General features: G+C 40.2%; 1 protein-coding gene across 1 annotated transcript in view; it reads right to left on the bottom strand.

Annotated features, from left to right (window-relative positions):
• Positions 1–1,319: 1,319 nt before the first annotated feature.
• The window catches only part of LOC119720914, a 37,275-nt gene continuing 11,681 nt past the window's right edge, over positions 1,320–26,913 (bottom strand). The window contains exons 6-18 of the mRNA XM_038190781.1: positions 21,342–21,413; positions 16,703–16,792; positions 16,445–16,516; positions 14,531–14,602; positions 14,035–14,112; positions 12,360–12,503; positions 11,541–11,609; positions 10,964–11,038; positions 10,376–10,447; positions 9,310–9,366; positions 6,189–6,379; positions 3,844–5,727; positions 1,320–2,781 (exon numbers count right to left, since the gene is read on the bottom strand). Coding sequence (XP_038046709.1) covers positions 2,567–2,781; positions 3,844–5,727; positions 6,189–6,379; positions 9,310–9,366; positions 10,376–10,447; positions 10,964–11,038; positions 11,541–11,609; positions 12,360–12,503; positions 14,035–14,112; positions 14,531–14,602; positions 16,445–16,516; positions 16,703–16,792; positions 21,342–21,413 — 3,091 coding nt within the window. The 3' untranslated portion in view covers positions 1,320–2,566. The remainder of the gene's footprint in view (positions 2,782–3,843; positions 5,728–6,188; positions 6,380–9,309; positions 9,367–10,375; positions 10,448–10,963; positions 11,039–11,540; positions 11,610–12,359; positions 12,504–14,034; positions 14,113–14,530; positions 14,603–16,444; positions 16,517–16,702; positions 16,793–21,341; positions 21,414–26,913) is intronic.

Raw genomic sequence — 26,913 nt, forward strand, 5'->3', positions numbered from 1 at the left:
AAATCACGTCTTGAAAAAAAAGTTATAACTTGAATTTTCTGCGGAATCGACTTCACCAGAGTGTCACGCTACACTCAACCAAAAAAGAAAGTCCCCCCTTCCAATACTTTTTTTTGTCTAACTCAAAAACTACTGTGCACATCTTGCTCAAATAACAACCACTCAGAACAGACACTCCTTAGCAACCCAGCCATAGTCTTTTTCGGCCCAAAACAGTGATAATGAGTACGAATTTATTCCATTCATGACAAATGATACCAAAAACAGTTGCACTTTTGTAGACGTGCAAGTTGTGGTTCGCCCTCACCTTGCACGTATGCAAAAGTGCAACTTTCTTTTCGGTACCATTAGTCATGAATTGCATAATTGTGTACACATTATCACTGTTTTAGGCTACACAAAGAGTATGGCTGGATTGCTAAGGAATTTCTGTGCTGATTAGTTGTTATTTAACCAAGATGTGCCCAGTAGTTCTTGAGTTAGACTAAAAAAGTATTAAGGGGGACCTTCTTTTTCGGTTGAGTGTACTTCACTTCAATCATACGCATGAAACGCAGTTTGACTCTTGAGTAACCAGACAATGATTCAAATATACACAAGAGTTAATTGGATTATTTATATATTACAGCATTGGTGGAGGTCTTGCAGTAGTAAGTGTTTCTTTCAAACACAAATACACATGAATGTAATCAAGCACATCAAACAGCTTGTTGTAAGCGGATTCGACATTAGCACAATCCTTCAAAAATATTACAGGCTTGATACACGTATAAGAGTCTTTCCATTTGTATAAAAGAAATTTGGTCTGAGGAGAAAATCTTGTAAATAATGATAAATACGGTATACAAAGGTCATTGACCTTAACCATAAAGGGGCCGGGTTATTTTGACGATCTCTCAGCCGGGGGGGGGAGGGATCTCGGCCATCGAGTGACGAAAAATTTTGAAACTCGGCACATGCATAGAGCAACTCTTCCTAAACATACCCAAGAAATTTCATTACTATAGGTCAAAGGGTTTATGAATTATGGCTAATTAATTATTCATATGTACGAATGGCAATTCTGCTCTGTGTACATGACGTATATGCGAAAATTCAGTTTTCACGGCGCGTAGCGCCGGAAAATCTTTCGCTACGCGGCAACCCGTAGTCCGATTTTTATGTTTTTGGTATCAAAAGATGCGCAAAGCTCGCGGCTAAAAAGTCATAACAGCTCGGGTCGCGAATTTTTTTTTTTTAGAGGCTATCACGGAAAATGTTGAGGGGGGAGGGCGGATTCCGCCCCCCGCCCCTTTAGGGTTAAGAAGCTCATCAGAGTTCAAATATGATTTTTGTTTCACACCTTCATTATAATCATGACTTGAAGACGTATGACAAAGGTCATCAGAGGTCAAATTTGAAATGCCTCCACATCTGAAAACTGTCTTGAAGTCGTGAACAAATAACATGCGAAGTTTTATGCTTTAGTTCCACATGTGCACAAATCTGTCACCTAACAACCCGACTATAATATTTTATTACACAAAGCAGCAATACTTTACAAGAAAATGTCAATTTTATAAAGAGATGAAGGGGCGGGGCATGGGGGAAGGGGAAAATAATGTCCGTTCACCACTGGACTTTTTCAGTGATACAACTTGCACCTTTTTGTCTTTGAGAAGGGCTTTAGAAACAGTCAGAGCATCATTGTTTGTGAATTTGACTCAAAATAAAGGAAAAACGCTAAGACTTTTGTCCCCTTTTTCTTTTACAAAAATGACCATATTTGGAACAATTCTACGCCAAAAGTATACAATACTCCAAAGGTTTCTCACCGGATATGAGAAGACCAATGTTCATTCTACTTGTACCCCAAGAGAAATTATTCTGAGTGGCCTGAAAAGTTTATTCTGTTTGAGGTTAAAAAAAATTAAAAGTTCCAATTTCCAGCTGTATGGAAGTGTTTAAAATCAATACAAGGAGGTGTTCCAAAAGGTAAAGGACAGTGCCGTGCAGTGATTTAAGTAGTTAAGTGAAATTATTTTCCATTTTGGCTGGATAGCCTTTTACAAAATCACCAAAAGTCAGTTTTTTGCAGCCCCCAAAATGGCCCAAAACTAGCCAAAGACACATAATGCAAAATATTAATTTAAAAAGGATATTATGGTTTCTTACTCCCCAAGTACTTTCGTCCCACAAAGAATAGAAAAGATTTTTTTCTAACCTTAGACATTTATATGAAGTATTTACACAAAATGACTCTTAACATACCTTACACTACGTTCCATCTTAATTACCTTATATACACCGCGCTGCATATAAATGTTATCATGTACACCGCGTTGCTTATTGCGCTTGCGTGGAGGTGAGTGTGTTGGGCCGCGCGCCTCTCAACTTGTCAGTCTCAGGTGTGGTAAGAAAGCTGACAGTATAATAATGGGTTATACAGTAGTGATGTAATTCATTTCTTGAATAGTGAGTATATTATTGCTACGATATTCAATAATATTAAAACGACTGCAGCCATCCGGCGGATGTTCCGTAAGTATCTCAAAAGGCTACCGCAAACACTGTTGCTGAGGATTAACTACTGGGTATCCAGCCCTCTCCCGCGCTCTCCAATGAGTTCAGCGTAAGGTGTCTGTATGGCAGGTAGCAAGGACGCGTTCTCTTGGGTGCTGTATTGCTCGCTGTGTACGGTTGCCCCGCGCGGTCGTTGATGGAACCTGCGAAGCCCTGCTAGCACGCGACCGCAACATCCCAGCTGCCACAAAGTCTTTACTCCGCTCCAGACAAGGCTCGCTGTGAAGATGCAAAACGTTTCTGTTCATGCAATTCAGTAACTATTACCTCTGGGCACTTTCGAATCCAAACATTATTTTCAAGAGGGGATGCAGGTGGGGTGTTAAAAAGAGAAGAGGCTTAACCGGGTGGTGGTGACCTCCTTCAACACTAGGGGCTTTATTTTTAATAGAGATATTCCTTTCTGAAACTGAGATGTTATTCTGGATTGAACGGTAACTTGCCACGTCTGGCAATACAAGGTACAGATATCTCTTTAAATTAATAATACCTATACCTTTATTTCAGGATTAAATGTAACATGTGCACGCCCTAGCATATCTCTCTCCGGTTTCTTAGCAAAACATCAACTACCATCATATCTGTTTTCCTTTACGGAATGTCACATTGTCTGTCGTAGGCTAATACCCTGCAGCCAACCTCGGTACCTGCTTTCTAAGGAGATACAAGAGAAGTGGCTTGCCCGCGGACAAAACACATGTCAAGCAGCTGGATTCTTAACATAGAGCTACATTAATTTTAGCCTAGGTATCCTGCTAATCTACGAGGAAATTAAACCCAATGAGCTTTGATTGCTTTCTGATGCGAATGTATCGGTTAATATAATTTGGTGTATTTATTTATGTATTTTGATTTCATTGGTGTGTTTGCAAGTGGATTAAATGTGACCTTCTTCAAATCTGGTTAATTTTAACGTTTTTAATACGTGGAAAAGAATTATAACAGAGGTTTTAATGTAATACTGTTTTGAATTGACCAGTCGCGTCAGTCGCAGCTTGCGATATATTGTCCAATTACATGATACAAAACGCGGAACGCGCAAAATCTGAGACAAACAAAACTTAACGTAAAGAATTCCATGGCGATTTATCAAATTATTACAAACGGAACGTTAATGTAAAACAATGAACCTGGGGAGTTAGTAAACATATGAATTATTAGATTTTCAAGATCAACAAGTTCAGTCTATTACTGACTGAGATCTCACACCTCATCAGGGAATTAACGTAATATGATGCATTGTAATAAAGATGCGACTGTCTTACATGCATGAGATCTTACCTGCTACAAAAACAACGATGCTGAGGTTCAACAGTACAAGGAAGACGGCGAGAGCACTTATCCTCTTTTCTCTTGATTGGCTGTGCTCGTCGCTAGGTAGCAGAAGCATTGAAGCCGTCAACAGGTTCAAGAAGATGGCCCCCAGAGAAAACATCTGTAGCCGGTGCTCTGCTGCGTTTTTCATGGGCTTGACGTAGGCATGGATGAGCAGGAAACCAACAGAGATGGCGATGGTTGCAAACATGGTGAAGTGGTCGTCAGGACCATACAGCAACACAAAGAGCGTTTGGACGATCTTGCGGGCGAGCTCGACGATTTCCCAGTACCAGAACTGCGGCTTGTAGTTTTCGCATAGGAAGCTCTTCCAGCTGATCTTGTTGCGGCCTTGTTCTCCGGTAGCGGTAAGTGGTGGGTCGTCTGGTTCCCAAACAACTGAACTGTTATCATCTACGGACTGCCCATTTGTCGCATTGATGCTGCGATACCTCGGAACCTGCCCGGACAAATGTAGCGGGCTGTGCTCATCACCGCGTTCAAATCCACTTTCAAACGATGCATCCCACCGACTTCCACAGCCCAGGTGCCATGCCTCCGTGTTCTGTTTTCGTCGTTTGCCCCACAATAGCAGAAGCAATAACACGAGTGGAAAGCCAACAACATAGCAAAGGCTAGCTTCGGCTGCATGGATAAAGTGAACATGCTGCTGCGTCTCACAGTTGATAGAGTAATCGGATCGAAGTCTGGTGACGTTAAATGCGTCGTTCTCATCCAGGTAGAAAAGGTTGCAACCTGAGGGAAGGAGCGTGAACACAACACTAGACAACCCAGGATAAGAAACAAATAGCAGAATGACAACAAATAGGTAGCAATTCTGCCTTGTACTCGACAGAACCTCCCTGCGCCTTACAACGGGTGTTTTCTTCACCAGCAAATAGCAGGCGGCGACGATGTAGAAGCACCATGCCAACAACACGACCCCCATCACGAAGCCAAGTCCAGCTATAAACTCAATGTATATGTTAGGGTAAGTGAAATCAGGAAAGTAGCAGCGTGGACTGATGATCAACTGCATGATGTTAACCTCCAGGAGTTTCACAAAAGAACCGACATCCTTCAAGGAATCCGGCCAAGGAATTTCGTCCAGGTCAGAAAATATCTCGCCCATGACCTGATAGAAACCCAACATAATTTTACCTCTGGCAAGAAAGAGACTGGTGGCAGAGCGTCCGCTCTCTCGGTTTCTGTGTAAGTCCCAAGCGATCAGAGCTATGACTAGAACGATGAGCAAGATGACTCCTACCACTTCAAGCAGGAAAAACCACAACGTCGGGCACTGAAAGCACCGATCGAACCAGGAGTAGTACGCCTTACTGCATTCGGAGCACAGCCAGCCCTCATAGCCATTGTCACAAGTGGCATTGATGCCGTCTCCAGCATTCAAGCACGACTCCTTTCTAGGGCAAGAGTGCGCTCTCGGAAAACTCTCCAGAAACGACTCTGTCCCGTGGTGATATGAGTCCGAGTGCGTGCGCACGTTGCGGACAAAGTCCTTGTAAGACTGGAAGGTGTCGGACGATCCCCAGTCCCAGGTCCACCAGAAGCCAGGCAGGAGGTGTTGATACTCTCCTGAGCAGTTGATTCCCGCCACTGGACACTGGTAACACTCACCAAACCGATCTCTACGGTAGTAGTTATCCACACACGGACAGGCGCGGAAACCTGCATGGAGACTTTTATTAGTGCCTGTAGGACACACCGTGCAATCTGCAGGACTGATACCTGGGTGAGCAGCCGGGGTGACGAAGGTTCCATTGTTGCACGTTTGACAATTCATCGACTGAGTACCGACAACAACCTGCCCGGTCTTGTTTTGGTAAAATCCACCTAAGTATTGAAAAAGAATATTTGTTTTATCCTGACAAACCTTGACAAACTCATTTGATATGTCATATCGGTTTGTATGCCATTAATCAGCACATCTCAAGATACTGAAAGCAAAATACTTTTCATCGTTTTGGTAAGTTTTGGGCTTTTTCTGAAAGTTGCGTGAAGGGTGTGGTAAACAAATTAAGTGTTAGAAAATCGTTACGTGTTCCAATCGAGTGAAATACAAAAGGACATGTTGGTTTGATGGACACCATCTGAAATTATTGGTCTTATTTATGGTAGAAACGCACAGGTCTATATATTACCAACGTGTTGGTGTTTTTTTCACCTACCCTGCCCTGATGAGGTTAAAGTTAAATTCGCATGACAAGTTTTGTTACGGTTGATCCCCATAATTCCTCGTCATTTTTATCAGACTATTATTATTGTCTTTTTACATTCATCAATCGCTATTTTACCTGCAGGGCAGGCAATGCATCTGTTGCCATCGGGATCTGTGAACCATTTAGTCCCGTAGTGACCTCGTGGGCATGGTGTGCATTGCCACGTGTGGCCCTTGAGCTGGCAATTGAATCCCGACTTGGCTAGTTGTTTCGCTACATCTTTCGGCACATCGATAGGCTGGGCGAAACCTTCACCAACCAATTCTCTGAGAGAAAACAATCAAAACTAATAATATAGGTTTCCCCGACTATTTTTAAACATTTTCCATTCAAATTTACCAAATCGAACATTTAATTTAGTCTGAGAAAAAAACTTGGCGCCCATTTACCAAAGCGATTTAGTCATTTACCATTCAATTTCAAAGTTTGTTCACCACATTTAGTAAACACAGTGTCGAGAATATTCGTCATTGCAGATCAAATTCGTCTAAGCTGTTGCCGAATGGCAGCATTCAGAGATTGTATTCGTCTTATGCCAATCAATTTAAAACTGTTGTTAAGTAAATTAGTCTGGCGTGTGCTATCAACCATTTTCCCTTGTGTCCTTAAGCACAATTCGACACATTCGTTCGCGTGCTATGAGCTCAGAGAACTGCATGAGAGAAAATGGCTGCTAGAGGTAATGCTGGGCCCGAGGACCATACAACAAAGTTTCTAACCATGACAGGAATAAGAATTATCTAATCCTTTGAACATGATGCCACGGACTACATCCAAGAGGCTGCAACTTTGGGCATTAAACGCCAAGCAGCTCACTCAATCGTTTCGGTCTACATAGACGTGAGTAACTTCCACGCGGAGGCCCTCATCATTCAAAGGTAGATCGAGAGATGTGTGATGCTATTCAACAGATTCTGGATGAAAACCCTTTACTGACACTTGATCAAAAGATCAAGAGTCTCAGAAGACAGCTTCCAAACAAACTCCAACACTTAGCCAGAACACTTGATGGGATGTTCATGACCCTTAAGCAAGCTGAGATGTTCCGGAAGGCCGCATCGAAGATATCATCCTTCAACAACGCTTGGATTATGCACAATTGTTTTTCAGACTTTGTGTGGTGCATCATGGCATTTACATCGACGAATGTGGCTTCAACATTTGGACACTGAGGAGGTCTTATGTAAGAGCCGCTAGAGGACAACCTGTCAGGAGAGTTGTCAACAACCAACGTGGTAGAAACTGTATTATACGTTGGTAGTGCACTAAATCGATGTTGATGGACGAATTTGAATATTACAAACGGTGAAGTCGAATGATAAATGCTTTTAAATAGCCGGGAAAACCTATATTATTATACAGTTGTTAAATTTATAAGTTTTCCCCACGTTTTTAAAACATTTTTCATTCAAATTCACGAACTATAACATTCTTTTTCGTCCGAGAAAAACTTCACACGCTTTAACCCTCAAAGGGCCGGGTTATTTTGACCACCTCTCAGCCGGGAGGCCCCCTAAGATCTCAGCCATCGAGTGACGACAAATTTGAAACTCGGTACATGCATAGCTCAACTCCTCATGAACATACCCAAGAAATGTCATGACTATAGGTCAAAGGGTTTTGGAATTATTGCTAATTAATTATTCATATGTACCAATGGTAATTCTGCTCTGTGTACAGGACGTATATGGGAAAAATTAGTTTTCACGGCGCATCGTGCCGGAAAATGTTTATGTTTTTGGTATCAAAAGATGCACAAAGCTCGAGGCTAAAAAGTCATAACAGCTCGGGTCGCGAAAAAAAAAATCAAGGCTATCGCGGAAAAAAACTGAGAGGGGCGGATTCCGCCAACCCCCCCCCCCCCGGCCCTTTTAGGGTTAACAAAACCAATTTAGTCATTTAGTACTCAATTTCAAAGTTTGGTCGCCCTCTTTAGTCACCAGGTCGAGAATATTCGTCATTACAGATCAAAGTGTCTCCGTTGTTGCTGAATGGCAGCATTTAGAGATCGAACTCGTATTATATAAATCAATTAGACGAATTATATTTGTGAATAACAGGGTTTGCCATGGACGAGACAAAATCGAATATTCCGGGACGAAACCGTTTGCTAATTGTTTGAATTTGCTAGAGCTGAATGTTAAATTGTCCGACAAAGGACGAAACTAAACATTGGAAGTGCACTAACTCGATGTTGCTGGACGAAAATGAATACAAAAAATGGTAAATTGGAGTGAAAAACGTTTGGAAACAGCTGGGACAACTTATATTGAAGTTACCATAGGAGAATTGATTTCAAAAACATGATTTGTTTACCAGTTTGAACAATTCGTTCTCCCCCCCCCCTCCCCGCCATCTCATTGGTGCGTTCGTTGTGGCTAATCGCAAGTATATAAATATGTACGGAAACCAAATGTATTCTGAGAAACCCAATGTATACTATGGGAGAGTGCATGCTGCCTGGACAAGGGCGAAAAGCTATACATCCTGTGTGAAAGGGTCATGCACATACTGGAAATCTGACCCGCGTCAGCGGGAAAACAGCTGAGAGTTCAATAAGATTTGAGGCTTTGCATGGTGAAGATATTAAATAATGAAAGGTTTGCAGAAACACCATGTGCGAACAATTTCTCAAGTAAGAGAATGGTTCTGAAAAAAAAACAGAGGTATAAACTCGACGTTCCGGTCAGAATGCTATAACCGTCATGAAGATGGTCAGAGCATACTGACCGGAACGTCGAGTTTATACCTCTGGTTCTTTTCAGAACCATTCTCTTAGTTGAAAAATTATTCGCACATGGTGTTTCCGTAAACCTTTCATTATTTAGCTGAGAGTTCAATGACAGTTCAATGCGATTAGCCCCTACCAGCCTAAGCATCCTTGGATAGAGCAATGGGGACAAGCAGACGTTAACCCCCCCCCCCCCCCCCCCCCCCCCCCCCCCCCCATAATCGTTTTTTTTATAGCGCTATGGCGCCCCGCTTTGCTTCAAAAGTTTAAATGTGGACGTAAAAGGAAAACAATCAGCCAACTGCCCCCACTTATCCTTATTTATCCAGAAGGGAAATATATGAGATTATACATAATAAGAACGTAACTGACATGATACCACCATGTCATTGATGTCAATCGAGGTGAATTAAAATGTCTCTGGGGGCGACGATAAAAATTTAACAAAAAAAATACCATACTCACATGTTTAGGTCGGTGCGATTTATTCTTGGTGCAAACTTCAAACTGTTGTCGATGGCTCTGTCAAGCATATGTTCATGTACAAATGTGCATTATTACAGAGAAATAGTTTGTGTTTGTTTTGTTTTGAAGGCTTTGCATCCTTGAGCATTCTCGTCACAGGTTATGTCATCGATTATGTTTACCGTTGGAGAAATGCCTGATTGGCCTACACCAAAACACTCACCTCATCTACAGGGCGAGTAAAAAAAACGAAACCCAAATGTCGGGACTATTGTTTTAGGGGAGTTCTCCATTTAGCAATTTCAAAATCTAGTATATGAAAGCCCAATTCATAAGCTTTCTTTTAGTACAAGAATTATTCACATCACTCAATTCACACACATCCCTGAAAGAACATTTTTGCTGAAAGAACACTTACCTTTTTGTGATCCGTGGACAGAACCTTAAATTGTGTTTAAAATTTAGTAACTTGAAAATTACATGAGTGATTTGAATGATTCCTGTACTAAAAAAAGCTTACGGACTGGGCCTTTGTATCCTCGATTTTGAAAGTGCTACATGCAATAAACATAACATAAAAAATGGTCCCGACATTTGGGTTTCGTTTTTTTACTCACCCTGTATTCTGTTCTCATAGAGAATCCAAAATTCTACTGATAGTTAAATCGTTGAAAAATTGTGTGTGATAGGTGAAAATAACAAACCGGACTTTCGCACCAATAGCGGCCATATTGGATTCTCAGCGTGCAATGCTGTTAGTCAGGTGACCGTGAATTGGTCTTAAGCGAATTCTTGGATGCTTTGGGTAAAGACATGTTTTTTTGAACTGAAAGTGTTTCCATGCTTTTCATTAAAATGGCCAAGATTTATGATAAACATTTCAAAATCGGTAGCCGTAGCAACCATCGACAATTTACAGGATTTATCAAGATTTTATGGAAAAGTCACTTAATGTTTATGCCATTCGGAAGAATTGTTCGTAGTTATGACGAGGAAGTTTCTTGGGAGAACACTGTTCCCCTCTCTTGAGGTTCCAATTCATTTATCTTTTTTTTCGCATTCTCACGTGTAACAGTCGGTACCCAGGTCTTGCCACACTGAATCTGAAATCTCCTCCAGTTTACTGTCATACAACGATCTAAGAAAAAATAACAATAAGGTTTATTCACTTATTACGTTTAAATGTCGAGCAAGGTGCTATAAAAGGTAAAGGGTAAAGGAGGACGAACCTGTGTTCACAGGAACGGAGTGCCCATCTCTCTTTCATTAGCGATTGGGACAGACTCATATGCTGCTGTGGGGGATCGCCACACCTCCTCCACAGCGAGTCTGATACCTTCCCAGCATTGAATAATGATGGTACCCATTTAGCACCTGGGTTGAGAGGAGTAATTGAGGTAAAGCGCCTTACTCAAGGGCACAACATGGCCACGGCGGGGCTTACGATCACGAATCCCGTGCTCTACCGCTAGACCACACGTGCCCAGGTGCTATACGTAACAACAAATATTGGTCAGGGACAACATTATGTTTTTATTATGGAAACATTGGAACAAACATTTATATTTTCTCTCGGAAAATTAACGTACTTTTGGTCATTGCATCCTGACAGGTTAGTTTGCAGAAAACGTGCATACAAAGAACATGGGCTTACATTTGTGTCAGGGTGTTACCTGCGGTTGCAAAAGATCTAGATCCGACCGATGACAGATTCGTCTGAAACATATATCTGGTGGAGACAAAGAAAGGAAACATTAAGACGTTTTATCACTATATCTAAAAGAAGATTCTAAAGTGTGCAGATATAGTTATTCAAAAATAGAAAGCTAGTACATATATAGAGAAATTAATTACCGATGATGTGTCACTTGGGAGATATTCCATCAGACTTGTGAACAATTTGTTTTCCCACTTTAAGGTCGCCTAACCCGAATTTCACTCTATCCTATCCACGAACTGTAGCACGTTTATTTTTTTGGACCACGAGCAAGCCTATTTGCGACGGTAGCAGTTTGCCTTTAGATAGGTGCTGTGAAATGTCTCCCAATGTCCGGTGTCTCCCTAAGGTACACTTTATAACTGCAGAATGTCTCCTTAAACATGTGTATATGTTCTGAAAATAACAAACAATAATGTCTAGCAGTTATATCTCCATTTTGAGATTAAATGCTTTAATATTCTGCATGCCTTTGTGTGAATTATTTTCGACTTTGAACTTATTATGTACTCACAGGTTCATCAGATTTGTTTCATAGAAGACCCAGTTCGGCAAATAGGTTACTGGATTGTCAAACATCATTCTAAAAGAAACAGCACATAAGGCCAAAAAAAAAAAGTCTCCGGTTTCTGGTATGGAGCTTGCCCCAAAAGTGGTGCGGCGACGCGGCTTTTTTTTTTTTTTTTTATCTGGTTTTTTTTTTTTTTTGCTTCAAATGTCGGCTGATGACTGCAAATGGTGCCCGACTACACTTAGTGCAAATATATGGGAGTCCAGAGAGGCCACATAAATCTTATTCTCGATCATAACCCCTTCTAAAAACACGTTAAAATTGTGCAGCAGCAGAATTCCAGTCAAACCAGTGAGTTTGGCGGTTTGAAACATCATCTTGTATTGAAAAAAAAACTTTTTCATTTTGCCGACGCGCATGGCTACGGCGACGCGCGCGCATACCAGAAACCGGAGACTTTTTTTTTTGGCCTAAGGTGTATTTTAGCTAAAGCAGATAAAATGTATTTAGCAGATATCAAATCGATAATATTAATTACCTTAATGCTAATTTTGTTGTAAGTTTTTTACCTGAACTTTTGAAAAAGCGTAGGGACGAATGCAGGGAAAGGGTTTAAATGAAAATGGTTAAAATGGACAGCAATTAACGCCAAACTAGTTTTGTCATTTTGACCGTAGTTAGTCAAGTCTTCATCCTATAAATTACCGTCTGGATGTATTTTTGCAAAACATTGAGACATTTGGCTTATTATCAATCAAACCATTGGCCAAAAGAGAAACGTCAAGTTGTTCAGAAGCATGATATTATAACCGAATCTCTTACAGTTCTACGAGTGCTGTCATCCCCTGGAAAGCTTCCCTGTTGAGAGTACTGATCTGGTTGCGATATAAGTAGAGGTGTTTGAGCTCGGACTGCGACCGAAACAGTCTGCTTGGGATAGTTGTCAGCTGATTAGATGAAAGATCCCTTTGGATAACCACAGGAATCAACATAAAAGGATGATTATTTTTGATGAAATGAAAACAAATCTCGGAATGCATGGACATCACGTTTAAAAAAAAACACATGTCTTTCGTGGACAATGGCAAAGACGATTATAAATAGAGACTTTTATAGCTTTTAAATAGTATAGTTTTGTTAATACTATGCAACACTTATGGCGTTTCTCCATAAACCATGAATCCGCATGAAACTAGATGCCTTTTTCTCAGTTTTGTCGCGGTGTCATTATGGTAAAAAAGCTATTCTTATGGTATGCTTGTCTTGCACATTGCCGTTAAAGCAATTTCCTATACTTGGTAACGAAATCAATTCCAACGGCATTCTGGGAATCCAATATGGCCGCCGTTGACAACAATAGTGAATTGTAATGGCAGATCAAAGTATACAAATATTGAATGCTTCAACTGTTGTAGTAAAACTAGCTTCCCGAGGTGATCCATGGACATTCTATTTTTCCCGAGGCGAAGCCGAGGGAAAATAAAATGCTCCATGGATCACCGTCCGAAGGAGGCTAGTTTTACTCACGAGATAAAACAGTCAGTATATGTTTTATAACACCTGTCCCACAGATTGTGCTTGGTTTTAATATTTTAACATTATTTAAATCTAAATGCAGTTACAGTGAACTTCTATTTTAATACAAAATTGGTGAAAAATGTGTTTCTCTCTTCCAAACCAGTACCCCTTGTACGAAATGTTTGAGCCCAAGTCTATAGCGCCACGCTCAAGGCTAGCACACCAGCATTCATTTGCGCACAAATACCGCGTCACGGAATAGGGTTGCTAATGGTGTAGTACTTTGGTAGCTACGGGTCTATGGCCGTGCACAGAAATATAGCAAATATAGATAGTACCACGTGACTCACTCTTGACCTATCAAGACACAGAATCTGCGAGTGAAGTGTTATAATTGCATACACATTACATCTTAATAACACAATAAACTCAGTGTTCGAGCCGATTAAATTGGTGACTCGAAAAGAAAACTTAAGATCTGAAATAAACTGTTTTGAACTTCTTATATTATGTGTTGTGATAAATAAAATAAAAAAAAATTAAAACGCCAACAGTGGGCTGGATAGCTCAGTTTGTAGAACAATTGAACGGTTACCGTAGGTCACAGATTCAGTCAGTGTATTTGCTCAACTTTGAGAATTTTGTTTCCTACAGTTTCGAATTTACTATTTTTAAAAAAATCGAATCCTACATTAAACTGCAGAATACTTCATCCTTTGCTGCTAATTCGCGGCCCTGACTTATTAAAGGTATAAATAAAATTTGAAATTACACTGAATCTGATTCACGTCCTCTTTAAATTAAAATGATCGAAGTCACAACGACAATTTAAGCGCGGCATCAGACAGCACATAGGGCACCCTGGCGTGCAGTGTCGCGTTAATGTTTCTGCACGATTTCATGGAAAGGCTGCGCGTGTTTCATGATACGACTACACGTGCATCGAACCAGGAAGAAAATCTGAAACTGACGACCTTACAGTAATCCATATATGGACGTGTTGACGAACAGTTCCTCCGGTAGACCGCCAGAAACGAGCCGGTTGCTGGACAATTGTCTGAAAACAAAACATCAGTCTTGGAGTTTAAAAGTAAGATTTTTTTCTGCCATAATGCAAATCATCAAAAATCCAAAGTAATTATTTTGCTAAAAAATGACGCCATAAAGCCCTAGCATGCTTTGTGTTGCTGTACTTGAACGCTTCATCCGGGTCCCTAGGTTTTCTTTTAAGAGTAAATGGGTACCTGTGAGGGCAGAAATGATTATTTGATTGATTGTAGCTGCTTTGGGCCGAATGGCCCCATCGAGCTGTATACTTCTCAGGGAGCTGACATTGTATTTGGAATGCTTAAATGGCTCAATGAGCAGGAGTAATAATGATGTTAAGCGATTTGATCTTAGTTAACCGCGCAATAATAACCCGTTATTGTTACCATTATAAGATACATTAAAGTGTCGATGATATATAAGCTTACAATTGATCGATCCGTGTCGAGGCTGCAAACATATCTCCCGGAAGGCCTACAAGGTTGTTGGAAAACAATTGCCTACACCAAACAGGATACAGCACGGCGTCAAAAAGGCACATTCAATGTATTTTGCATGCAACTAGGAAAATCTCGAGTTCGTATTATATTTCGGCAGGTGATCAAGGGGGTGGCGTTAAATGTGAACAAAAGCTCATCCTTGGTGAAAGGCGGGAGCTGCCAGTACATATTAGCGCTGTTCATATTGGACGATTCGCTCGTACCCACGGTCCTTACAGGGGGCCAGGAAGGGCTATAATTTCATTATAATGCCATGATGATGTAATCATTATCCATAAGTAAAAGGTCAAGCGGCGAGCTTTGGGACCCTTCGCGCGCCACGCCTATGGGCGTTTGACCGTCCGGGTTGCCCTTTCAGCTGCTATAATTTGTGCCGGTTATAATATTCTCCTACCCGAGGGGTCGGGAAGCGCAACTCCAGGGGTGGACTTTCAGGCTTTTTCTAGACTGGTTCCCGGTTACTCCATTGTTCTTCGGTCCTTGTAGGGACAGTAGCTATGCTAGCAATGAATCCCGAATGCATTTGGAGGTTCCTTCTAAATGTGTGCAAATTATTATGCTGACTAGACTAGGTCTGATTCCCGCAATGTTGTGGTGATCAGCTTCGATTTTCGCAGAATTAGAAAGTGTCTCGGGCATCTATCAGCAAAGAGAGGGAAACTATTTTCATTATTTTGAAACCTATGCAGTTGAAATGTGAAAACACTGGCGATTTTGTCTGATTAATGCTGTATGGAAAGAGTCAGTTTTTTGCCGTGTGTTCAATGTCATTCATGAGCGAAGCTGTAATCATCTTATTCAAAAATAAACATATCAAATTGCTCACGCGAAGACGTAGGCCAATCAATGACCTTAAATGCGAACTAGCTACCCGTCTCCGTATTTTATAGGGGGACCAGTTTATTTCTTCGCGCGACCCCATTGAATGGACTTTGTTTGACCAATAACACGGGTCAACTCTTCCGCCGGCGCATGGAACGTGCAAACATATTGCACGTGCATTGGTTGACGCAGTAATAAGGTGTCCACAATGCTTTTGCGCACCTGAGCTTCCTTCGAAAGATTGTGTGCAAGAGATCAGCCCTTCCCAGTGCCCCGTTTAAATTTAATGGCGGTGGGTACGAGCAAAAGCTGGCGCTTTTATCGGTGCAATTGCGCGACGTTAAAAATGGCACTCTTGAAAAAGGCGCTTGTGAAAAAAGGCACTAGCTCATAATACCCACTCAACCGGTCTACGGACAGGGGCGCACCCACGATTTGGTTGGGGGCCTCACAATTTTTTTTTAACAAATCGTGTTTTTCTTTTGGTCGGGGGGGGGGACTATTTTTGACGTTGGTGGCGCCACTTACACCCATATTGCGCCACTTAAACCGCTTTTATACTACTCAAAAATAGGCCACATAGATATCACCAAGGTCAAATCGTGGAACCAAAAAAAAAAAAAAAAAAAATTTACAACCTGGGGGGGGGGGGCTCAAGCCCCCCGAGGGGACCCCCCCCCCCTCCTTGGGTGCACCACTGCCGTCGGATGCTACGCCACTGCGGTGCAAATTCAGGAAAAGCATGAGATAAACTCCTTTTTTATCGAGGTCATGTGTCAAGGACATCTTCGAAGTTGGAAACCGTGTACAAACCAATATTAAGTAGAGTTGCAAAAATAGTTCGTACAATAGGATATGGGGCTATCCTCGGTTTACATGTTCATCATTATCAAAGCAATGTCAATGAATACATGGTTCTGGGCAGCCTCATGTGCCAACAACCTTATTTGTAGTTTGCAAGTTATGTAACAAAGAATACTGGACGGAATCTCTTAAAATCAAATCATTAGGCCTACTTACACTGAACGGAATGTTTTCACGCCTTGAAATGCCCCAGAAGCGACGAACCTTATCCTATTGCTTGCCAGATCGCTAAGGGGGAAAAGGTTTGACATTGCAAAAAAAAGGTAAGGATATTTGTTTTTTTAAGAATAACTCAAATTTGAAACTGACTGACCGTCCGTATTTGAGAGCTTGAATTTTTTTATGACTCTTTAATCGACTACATCATTATTGCTTTTATAAATTCTGGCATGAGATTCACACAATGACACATACAGAATATCAATTTCCAAGTCAGAACGCTGTAACGAAGGGTCAGTGAACAGTCCGGTCGGTATCTCTTCCAGCTCGTTGCCGCCAAGCCGTCTAGTTGAAATACAAAAGGGGAAAAAAAGCCGGGTTAGTTAAAAAATGTGCTGTGCTTCGTGCATAATGCGAGAATAATTAGTTTTGGAAGAGTCGATATTTCGTTTTGCGCTATTCGGAATTAGTTATTCACACACGCTTCGGAAATCGTTTACAACGGTCGATGCATGAAAATAAGGACTAGAACAGGGGTATCCGCTCCGTTCAAAAGTACCCTCTCACCGGCAAAGAAAGTACAGTTGGGGGTGACCGACCGACGCCATCTTGCCTGACTGCAATTTTTCCGCGACGCGCGGCCACCACTAGCACTACGCGTACATACTGGTCTAACCATTGATCTCCATTAGTAAGACCAATGGGTACGACTGAATCCCCAGGTGTACGTGTTTCACACACAAGGAACGTTGCGCGTCAACCAGCGGAATGTCCCGCCCGCGCTTATTTTGTCCGTACCACACGCTGTTAGTTCGAAGTACGTTGTGTTGCAAGTCAGGTTCTCGGACTTTAATTTCCCTTGAAAAAAAAATCCTCCAAACCACATATCGGTAAAAAATAAAGTTCCAAATGAATAACAAACCTTTTTAAGAGAAAAAAAAAGTAAAGAAGAAGAAATTAAAAAAAAAAGCATCCATTGGAAATCGAACTCGCACCACAAGGTTCGTAATTCAACGTAGTATCCACTGCACTACAGCAGTACCTCAATCGGTTGGTTGTTTTGAACATTATAGTATTGCATATATAGCGCCCTCCAGCATAGTTCTACAAATGTATATATACTAGAGAGCGTGTGGTATGGGGGAAAAAATCGTGTCCCGCCCATGGGACGTCGTTGCTAGGTAAAAGGGCGCCCTCTTTCGTTGGCGCACGGAGCCCATATATAGAGTTGTATGATCAACCCAAAATGGAAACGGACGCAGCTTGTAATTTGTAATGGAATCTCACTAAAACATGACTTTTTTTTTACAAAACGAAGTGAGTATATCTCGGTGATGTACTCTGCGTTATACCAAAGATCCTATATAGGGGAAGATACGGCACTGGATACGTATATTTTGGTACGGTGACCTGTGGATCACGATGACGTCATCAAATTGGGCCACGGGGAATGACGCCCCGTGCGGTAGGTAAGTAAACGCGCGTGCGGCTAAGGTGAATTAACAAGTGAATTTTAGGACATCGAGTGTAAAATGCGAGCGGGATTTGCATTGATTAAGAAAACAAGTTCGATCGAATCTCGGAATTAAGCTGAGGGCCAACGAATTCATGTTCACCTTATTTGACCTTTGACCCTAAAGCTGTAGGTCAGATGAAGAGGTCACCATGGACTTTTGTTGATGGTTGACCAAGGCCAACATGCTGACAGCACTAGTTTTGTCATTTGAGCTTATTTAAAAATTTGATGTAATTTTGACCTTGACCCCATGATCACCTTTGACCCTAGTTTGGTCATGTGACATGTTGGGGCTGGGCTACTGATACTTTCGACAAAGTTTGGTTGAAATCGGTCAACATAATTATGTAGGAGCAATAGACAATATCAACTAACTAACGAACTAGCCAACTATAACGAACGGAGAGCCATGATGATTTGTTGAGCTGATACCCGCAGCTAATAAAAAAGACGAATACACCGAGAAAGGAATTTAAAAGTGAACGAATAAATAAATAAAAGGGGATTAAAGTAGACCTGTCAGTAATATAAATAGTAATTTGAGATTTAGCAGTGCTTATTTATAATTATCAGAGAATACAATAATTATGTAAGTTAGCAGCGATTGTTCAATAGTCTACAACTTTCCTGAATTTGCTCAAATATGGAAACCAGCTTCAAGTGTTGTGCCTTGAAAAGAGGCTGCGCATTTTATTTGTATTATTAATTATGAATAAATAGTTTACTATCAAAACATGAAGAGAATTGTGATCCCCTTCATTTTTTGACGGTACAATAATTCATATTATTTTTAAAACGATTTACATTACATTAAAAACGCTTTACATTTAAACCAAAACATCAATTGTTAAAACTGAAAAATAACCATTAATACTTTAATATATTTGTTTAGCGATTAATACAAAAATATATTGCTTACTTTAAAAAAAACCTGTTGAGAGTAAGCCATAAACAATAATGCAAATGATGCAAAGTGGGAAGAATGGGGAAAAAAAGGTTCCCACCACCCCTTTCTCTGAATGCATACATGTTCCTGTAAAGCTCATTAGCAGAATGTTAATGTACTCAGGCATTTTCCATGAAGCACAAGAGTTGAGATATTAATCAGAGAATCAACTGCTCTAAAATTACATTATCTGCCCTTTTTCACCAAAGAAAAAATAGTTTAGCAACTTTGCACAACTAAGTTATCACGCTTTTTACCTACCTACCGCCAGGGGCGCCCTTCCCCACCACGACCTCTGAGAAAGTACTTCCTGTGTCACTGTTTTTTCAGCGGAATGTCCCATCTTCCCCTATATAAGATCATTGGTTATACTCACATGTATCCCTGGCCAAAGACATTTGCAAAGGTATGCGGTTTCAAAGTTTGCAAACGGTTTTCGGAAATTTCCCTGAAAGAAAAAGAACTGGTCATTTTAGTAACATTATTGTGTCTCTCTTTCGATTGCGTTTCCCACCGAATACACAAAAACATGCAATTTGATTGTCTTAAAATTCCCGGGTCGGATTGAACCGAGACCCGGGTCTATTTGTTCAACCGTTTTCCGGGACGAAAAAATTACACTGACAAAAGCACCGAACAAAAATTGACCCAAAAAGGTCAGTTTTGACCCTGACAAACGTAAAGCCAATTTGGACCCGGGTTAATTGTGGGTCAATCCGACTCGGGAATGTGACAAAGAATTTGACATAAAAACTTGCCATAAACATATTGCTTTTGAAGGACCTCTGTAAATAAGCTTAAAACGAGGAATGGTCATTGATAAGAAAACCTCTGAAAACGGAGGTTATGTATAGGTTTTCCAGGCCAGTTTCGCAAAAATGGCATTCAAATTCATCTTTAGTGGCCAATTTGAAGCAAATTAGCTCCCTGCTGTCATTTCCATGTTTCGTATTAGTTTTCAGACGTTCAAATTGGTTGTTAGACCTGACAATTTCATGTTTAACACATCCTAAGTTGAAGTTATGTCGTTCGGTTTAAATGATCATTCAAAAAATTAGCAGTCTGTTTGGTTTAGGGTTATTTGCATAAGAATCTTATTTTCGTTTTCATCTCCACGCATTCTATACTTAGTACTTTCTGCATTCAAAATAATGGGAAACAAAGGCAAGATGCGAGTTTGTGATCTGATATACCAAACCCTCCGGAGACATGTGTACAATAGGGAACAAAAGATTGTATACGTCTCCACGGGGCAATTTCTATAGATGAAAACGTCTCCACAAGGTTTACAGGAAAACTAGGAATTTCCAAGGTGGGTTAATTGATCTGTCGCAAATGGAAGAGTTTGAGAAAAGGGATATTAAGTCCAAATTTCAGCCAAGGAAAGTAATTCTGGTTAAAACAAAAGCATTTGATGTGCAAAAAAGAGGGGGCTGATCAGTTTGGTTATTTTCTTGCTGCTGCTTTGTGGAAGAATCCTGTGAGAAAAGTTCTCATGTACATTCCAATTGGAACAAAGCAACTCTGTTGAATTCTAACGAACAAATGAATGTTATCTACCGTTTTCGAATCCCTTTGCTTACATTTGACAATGCTTGCTTCTTGGTGAATTCGAACGCCAAAACTGTCGCGACTGGAAGCTCGAACGAATTTGAATGACCCAGTGTGACCCAAGTTTTATTTTTATTTCCTTTTTTGAAACTGATTCCTTGAAAAGTGCAATCGCATGCTTTTGGATTTAAATTGAACGATTTATTTATTTATTTGAATGTTGATCTAAATTTGCATCCAAATTCGCGCAAAAATGGGTGATTCGTCAAAGGAATCTGACAAGGAAACTGACAAGGAAAACCTATATTGTAACACGTTAAATTTGTCTGGCAACTGTTTCCACTTTCTAAGACAGCGACTCCAATTTGGTGTATCTGTATATCTTAACAGGCAATAAAACGAAAATGCCACCGTCTTCAGTGTGATCTCTTAATCACTATGTCGACTATAGTGTTTAGAACAGAAATCAAAACCCCGTAAAACAAAAAAATCATGTTTCCCAGTGACTTACATTTTGTTGCAATGCAAACCTTCTATGGAGTCCGGCCTCAGCTCTGTCAGTTTATTATCGTTTAAACGACTTGGATACGGTAATTAAAATAAAGACGATAGATTAATTATAAAACTGCTAAGGCTTCGCATGTTTTAATGTGCAAATATTGAAATAGTTGTATTTAGTTGAACACAATGTTCGCATTCGTGTCACACCATATCCGAGCGAGCTTGAAATCTGTACACTATGGTGATTTAATAGTAAGCGAAAACGTTCATCATGATTGAAAAACCAACCTCTCAATAGAGCAACTCATCGCAATTATACTTGTAACCAGTTCTCGGTGAACGAAATAGACCCAATAATGATAGTAATTCTAGAAACTTACATTGAATCAATGTTGGGTGGTCCTGCTAAGCTTCTTGGTTGTAATTCCATGATGTGATTGCTCGATAAATGCCTGTGGATTGAGCAGCAGTTTTCAGTGAAAAACATATATATGTATTAGGTTTTCCGGCCAATTAGGATAAAAGTCGATCAGCTACACTCCCGGCCCAATCAATTTCACGTAAAAAAATTGAATGCTTCCGTACATCAGTAATGTCAATAAATAAATTCATTCAAATTCAAAATGGCTGTTCCTAAATTTTCGATGAGTCAGAAGCAAGAGGATTATTAAGAAATTAATTTCATCAATTGTCAAACAGTTGCAACATTGTGCATTAACATGTGCTTTCATATTCGTGTACAGGTAATTAGATTTGTTTTCATAGAGAAAATATACTGCGAGGTTCGTAGGGTAAACAAGTTTCTGTCAAAGAATGTTTTAATATAAAATGGAAGTCACATGACACTGCAGACTATAGTAGCCATTGTAGAGAGGTAGAAGCTTATATTAAAGCATTAGAAAGCCCAGACTAGCGACAACTAGCAAACACTCCAAGCATCAGGGGACTTCCTCCCAATTTGAAACACAGAGTGAACATCATTGCTGACATTACAATGAAAAGGATGAATTCCGATTAAGACAAACGAAGTGAAATAGGTATAAATCCCTTGAGCGGAAGAATTACTAAAAAGAACACGAAATTGTGTTCAAACCCTTACAATAAAAATCCAATGGTATTACAATGGTAACCAATGGTAACCAATGGTAATTATTGTAACTGAATGGTTTTGAACGGTAAAATCATTGGTACTAATGGTTAACAAATGGTACCTGTATGGTTTCATATGGTAAACCATTGGTTATATATGGTAACCAAACATAACCAATGGTATCCAATGGTAAAATCCACATATTATGCTCAATGGTTGAAACAGTAGCAAATGGTACTCGTATGGTATTGTATAAAAACCAATTGGTGCTGAATGGTACCAATGGTAAATCAGTGGTGCTCAAATGGTATTGTATGAAAACCAATTGGTGCTGAATGGTACGAATGGTAAATCAGTGGTGCTCAATGGTATTGTATGAAAACCAATTGGTGCTGAATGGTACCAATGGTAACTCAGTGGTCAATGGTTGAAATCAATATCAAATGGTACTCGTATGGTTTTTGTATGGCAACCATTGGTGCTAAATGGTACCAATGGTAATGTCAGTGGTGCTCGAATGGCTATACAGTCGTCAAATAAAAACAGTTTTACATGCATAATTAATTATTAATTCCACCAGTATATATTCCATAATCCCAGAGCACTTGGTGGTTATACAACTGCACTCATGCAGTAGCAATTTGTTATATAACAGTTGTGTACACACTGCAAGAAACCACAGTAGGGGAGTATGTATGGGGGACCCCCCCCCCCCCCCCCCGTGCACCCCCCCCCCCCCGAACTAACTTTCACCAATTATTTTAGGTGCCTTTTAGGGTCCTTAAACACATTTTGGATGTTAACAGGGAAAAATCCGATGCGAAGGAGAAATCCAAGATGGCGGCCAAAATGGCTGCTAAAAATGGTAAAAACTGGAAAAAAGGCATAACTCAGCCAAATTATGTGATAAAAGCATAAATAAAATGGTTAGTTATATGTTTTAGACCCTCAAAAACTCATTTCTGGTATCCTTTTTTGCTATTATGCTTCAAATTCAAGATGGCGGCCAATTTGCTGGCTAATATGGCCGCCATATTGGTTAAAAATGGAAAAAGTCACATATCAGCCTAATATTATGATAAAATCCTAAGTGAAATTGTTAGTTATATGTTTTTACCCTCACAAATTAATTTCTGGTATCTCTTTTTTTCTATCATGCTTCAAATGCATGATGGCGGTTAAGATGGCGGCCAATGTGGCCGCCAAAATGGGGAAAAAATGGGGGGAAAATCATATTTTAGCCAAATAGTGTGATAAAAGCATCAATAAAACTGTTACTTATGTTTTTTATCCTCGCAATTTCATTTCTGGTATCCGATTTTTGCTATCATGCTTCAAATTCAAGATGGTGGCTAGGATGGCCGCAAAAATAGCCTCCAAAATCGGTCAAATGTGAGAAAAATGATATATATTAGCCAATTAATTATGATAAATGCATACATTTAATTATTAGATACATGCTCTTAACCCTTACAAATTCATTTCAAGCATTCTTGCCTTTTGCTACCATGAACCAAATTCAAGATGGCTGCCAATATGGCTGCCAAAAATGGTGATATTTAAGAATAGCCTTATATTGGCCATAGATATAAATGAAATGTATGAGTGAAAGTTGAGATTATGTACTTGAGACTTCATTGCATATCTGGATTTGTCTTACTTACAAACATGTTCCAAATTCAAGATGGTGGTCTAAGTGACCGTAGTAAGGCCGGGCTTCCATCATCGGCCGGTTTAAGTACAGGCCATCCGGTAGCTCGGCCGGTTAGTTTAATCCTCTTCAAACCGACCGAGCAACCGGCCAGACACTAGCTGAGGCATCCACCCACTATAGTAGGTGATCTATTGTGTTCACGCCTGAAAATTGCAGGTCCAGCATCTGAGACCCAACAGTGAGGGGTATGTAATCCGCTTAATCCTCCACGTCAACAAAAGGCCTAAGCGCGTGACTGCTATAGAAATGAACTGGCCACTTTCTTCGTGGGGAGGGCTTCCTGCTACTTCTTTTGATAAATTTTCCTTTCATAGAAACCTAACTGTTAGGTAGTGTGCTAAAACAAAATGTAATGAATAAATAAATGCCAGCCCTCCATCTATGGAAAGATAGAGTCTGGAGACTTGTTTACGCCATGAAGACAAAATGTAATGAATAAATAAATGCCAGCCCTCCATCTATGGAAAGATAGAGTCTGGAGACTTGTTTACGCCATGAAGACACAATAGACACTAATCCGCTTAGAACTATTTGTTCAACTTTGGAGGCAGACAGGCTACATACTAGTAGGTTGTTTGTTGAGCGGCTGAGTGGCAAAAAAACCGGCTGAGGATCATACCGGCCTCAAAGGGCCGGTACAGGGCAGCGCAGTGGAAGAGGTCAGATCATAAAGGTAGAATTAGATGTACCCATCCAGGAAATTCTACCTCCTAGAGAGCACATGGCTACATTATTTGGCTGTGTATGACGTTTTTCTATTTTTTTTTTTACCAATGAGGCGGCCATATGGGCCGCCATATTGGCCGCTATATTGGCCGCCATTTTGAATTTGAAGCATGATAGCAAAAACCAGATGCTAAAAATGAATTTGCGAGGGTAAAACATATAACTAACAATTTTATTGATGTTTTTATCACATTTAATGGCTGATATATGCCTTTTTGCGATTTTGTTTACCATTTTGGCGGCCATATTGGCCACCATCCTGGCCATCATCATGAATTTGAAGCATGATAGCAAAACAGAGATACCAAAAATGAATTTGCGAGGGTAAAAAAAACATATAACTAACAATTGTATTGATGCTTGTTTCACATTATTCGGCTGATATATGACTTTAAAAAAAAAAAGTTTTACCAATAAGGCGGCCATATTGGCCGCCTTGTAATAATGACCGGTGTGTTTTCTGCCACCAAAGTCTCAAACGTCTCCCAATGAATTGGTCGTGCGTAGGCTACTTCGCGCCATATGCGCGCGAGCCAGTACGCGAACGCGGTGTGTCCCCCACTGGAGCTCTCAATTATGTTCGAAAAGCGCCCTTTCTTGTTTGCGCACGGAGCCCAGAGTAATGTAGCCTTTCGCCAAGTCCATCGAGGCCTTTTACAACTTGTCAAGAATTTCTTATGTTTTTCTTTATCATTTTTATTTTTATTTGTTTTATTTTTTTTTTATTATTATTATTATTATTATTTTTTTTTTTTTTTAGGTAGCAAAATTCCTACCAATCATTAGCCTTCTAGGGCGCGCGTGGCTTCTACCCGGACGCGCACGCCGTATGCGCGCGCCGGATGCTGGCACAAAATTTAAAAACAAAAAATATGCGAGTGTAGTCCTAATTTTCCACGAGATCGTGACGGCGTAATTGTTCTTTCATTTTCTTATTTTAATTTTACTAATAAAAGTATTTCAAGAAATAATTTCAGTGTATGAACTTATTTTTTTATCTGAACTTATAGTTATTTTCTCTTACGTTTTCCATTACTCACCCGTCTTTCACAAATGGACGCAACTAGGCAAAATCCGCGTTGTGATTGATTAACCTTTCAGCACTCTACTTATTTGCATAAAAAATATGAATAACTCAATAAAATCAAGTTAGAAAAGGCCTCGAGGCTTCGCCACTCGTGCGCGCTGAATTATTCTTCGCTCCAGTCGCCCGTTGCTTCGCAACTTTAAGCCGAGATGTAATGCTGCAGGCGATTTCGCGAGACTCTGCGCAATGGCGCAACATTTTATTGCGCAAGTTGCGCAACATTTCACATTGAGCAACATTTCATTTGACACCATTTTACGAACGGTTTCACAGAGTCAATTCTTTGACCGCGAAGGAAACACACAAAACATCGATTTCGTCATGCAGCACATGCTCCTTTCCTTTTGAGCGTAAACGTTACGTGTCCGTTTCGTCAGTGACCGCTATTTGGAGCGATTTCGACTCACAGGCAAACGTACGCGTAGCGGATCAAAACGTAGGAAAGGCTGGTTTACGCCTCTTTCACCATCATAATAGGTTGCGTAAGTTATGGCATAGCAACTGAAAATTGACAGTGTTACTGACTAATCGTGATTGTTTTTCAAGGTGGGGCAATTCAGAAAACTCCCAGCTTTGGTTCCGAGGTAGAGACGAGCTGATTGGCTATTTTATCTGTAACTAAACTTATTGAGATGCCGCACGATTCCCAAGGTCGGACAACTTTCCAAAATGGCAGGCTGGTAGAGCACGACTGTTTTGTAATCGAATTAACAGAAATCACACACAAACAGACATGGTAAAAGCTGTTATATTATCCTCGTCCACGATGTTTGAATTGTTTAACCCGTTGCGCATCTACGCCGAGTTTTGTTAAATTGATCGTGTTTATATATGTTACTTTTACTTTAATTGATCTATCCCTCTGGGAGCAGTAAAATAGACTAGACCGTTCCATTAAAACTTCCTCACAAAATGAACAGTGTGCTGACGCCAAAAACACGAAGATTTTTGTTCGACTCTATGGCTGATTCCAAATGCATCTAACCTCTATACAGTGCGAGTCAAAAAAAACTATACACTTTTAAAATTGGCCATAGTTTTATTCTGTAGCAATAACGATAAGATATTTTCATATGTACTTTTAAAGTAACTCTTCTTGCTTCTTTTGTTGACATTTTCACTGGTTTAGTTTCCATTTATGACTGCACAGGAGACAATTAAAGGGGTCGGCTGAAATCTGACTTGCGCCAACTGGTCAGGGCTGGATAAGAAAGAAACAATTTAAAAGAACACAACCATTGTCTAACAAAGAGACAAAACAGGATTGTATTAGCTTTTAAACTTCGTGTTTATTTAAAACATTTAAATTAAATTAAAAAGGCAATTAAATTCCAC

Source organism: Patiria miniata, unplaced genomic scaffold, assembly GCF_015706575.1.
Source record: "Patiria miniata isolate m_02_andy unplaced genomic scaffold, ASM1570657v1 HiC_scaffold_9, whole genome shotgun sequence".
Taxonomy (NCBI): domain Eukaryota; kingdom Metazoa; phylum Echinodermata; class Asteroidea; order Valvatida; family Asterinidae; genus Patiria; species Patiria miniata.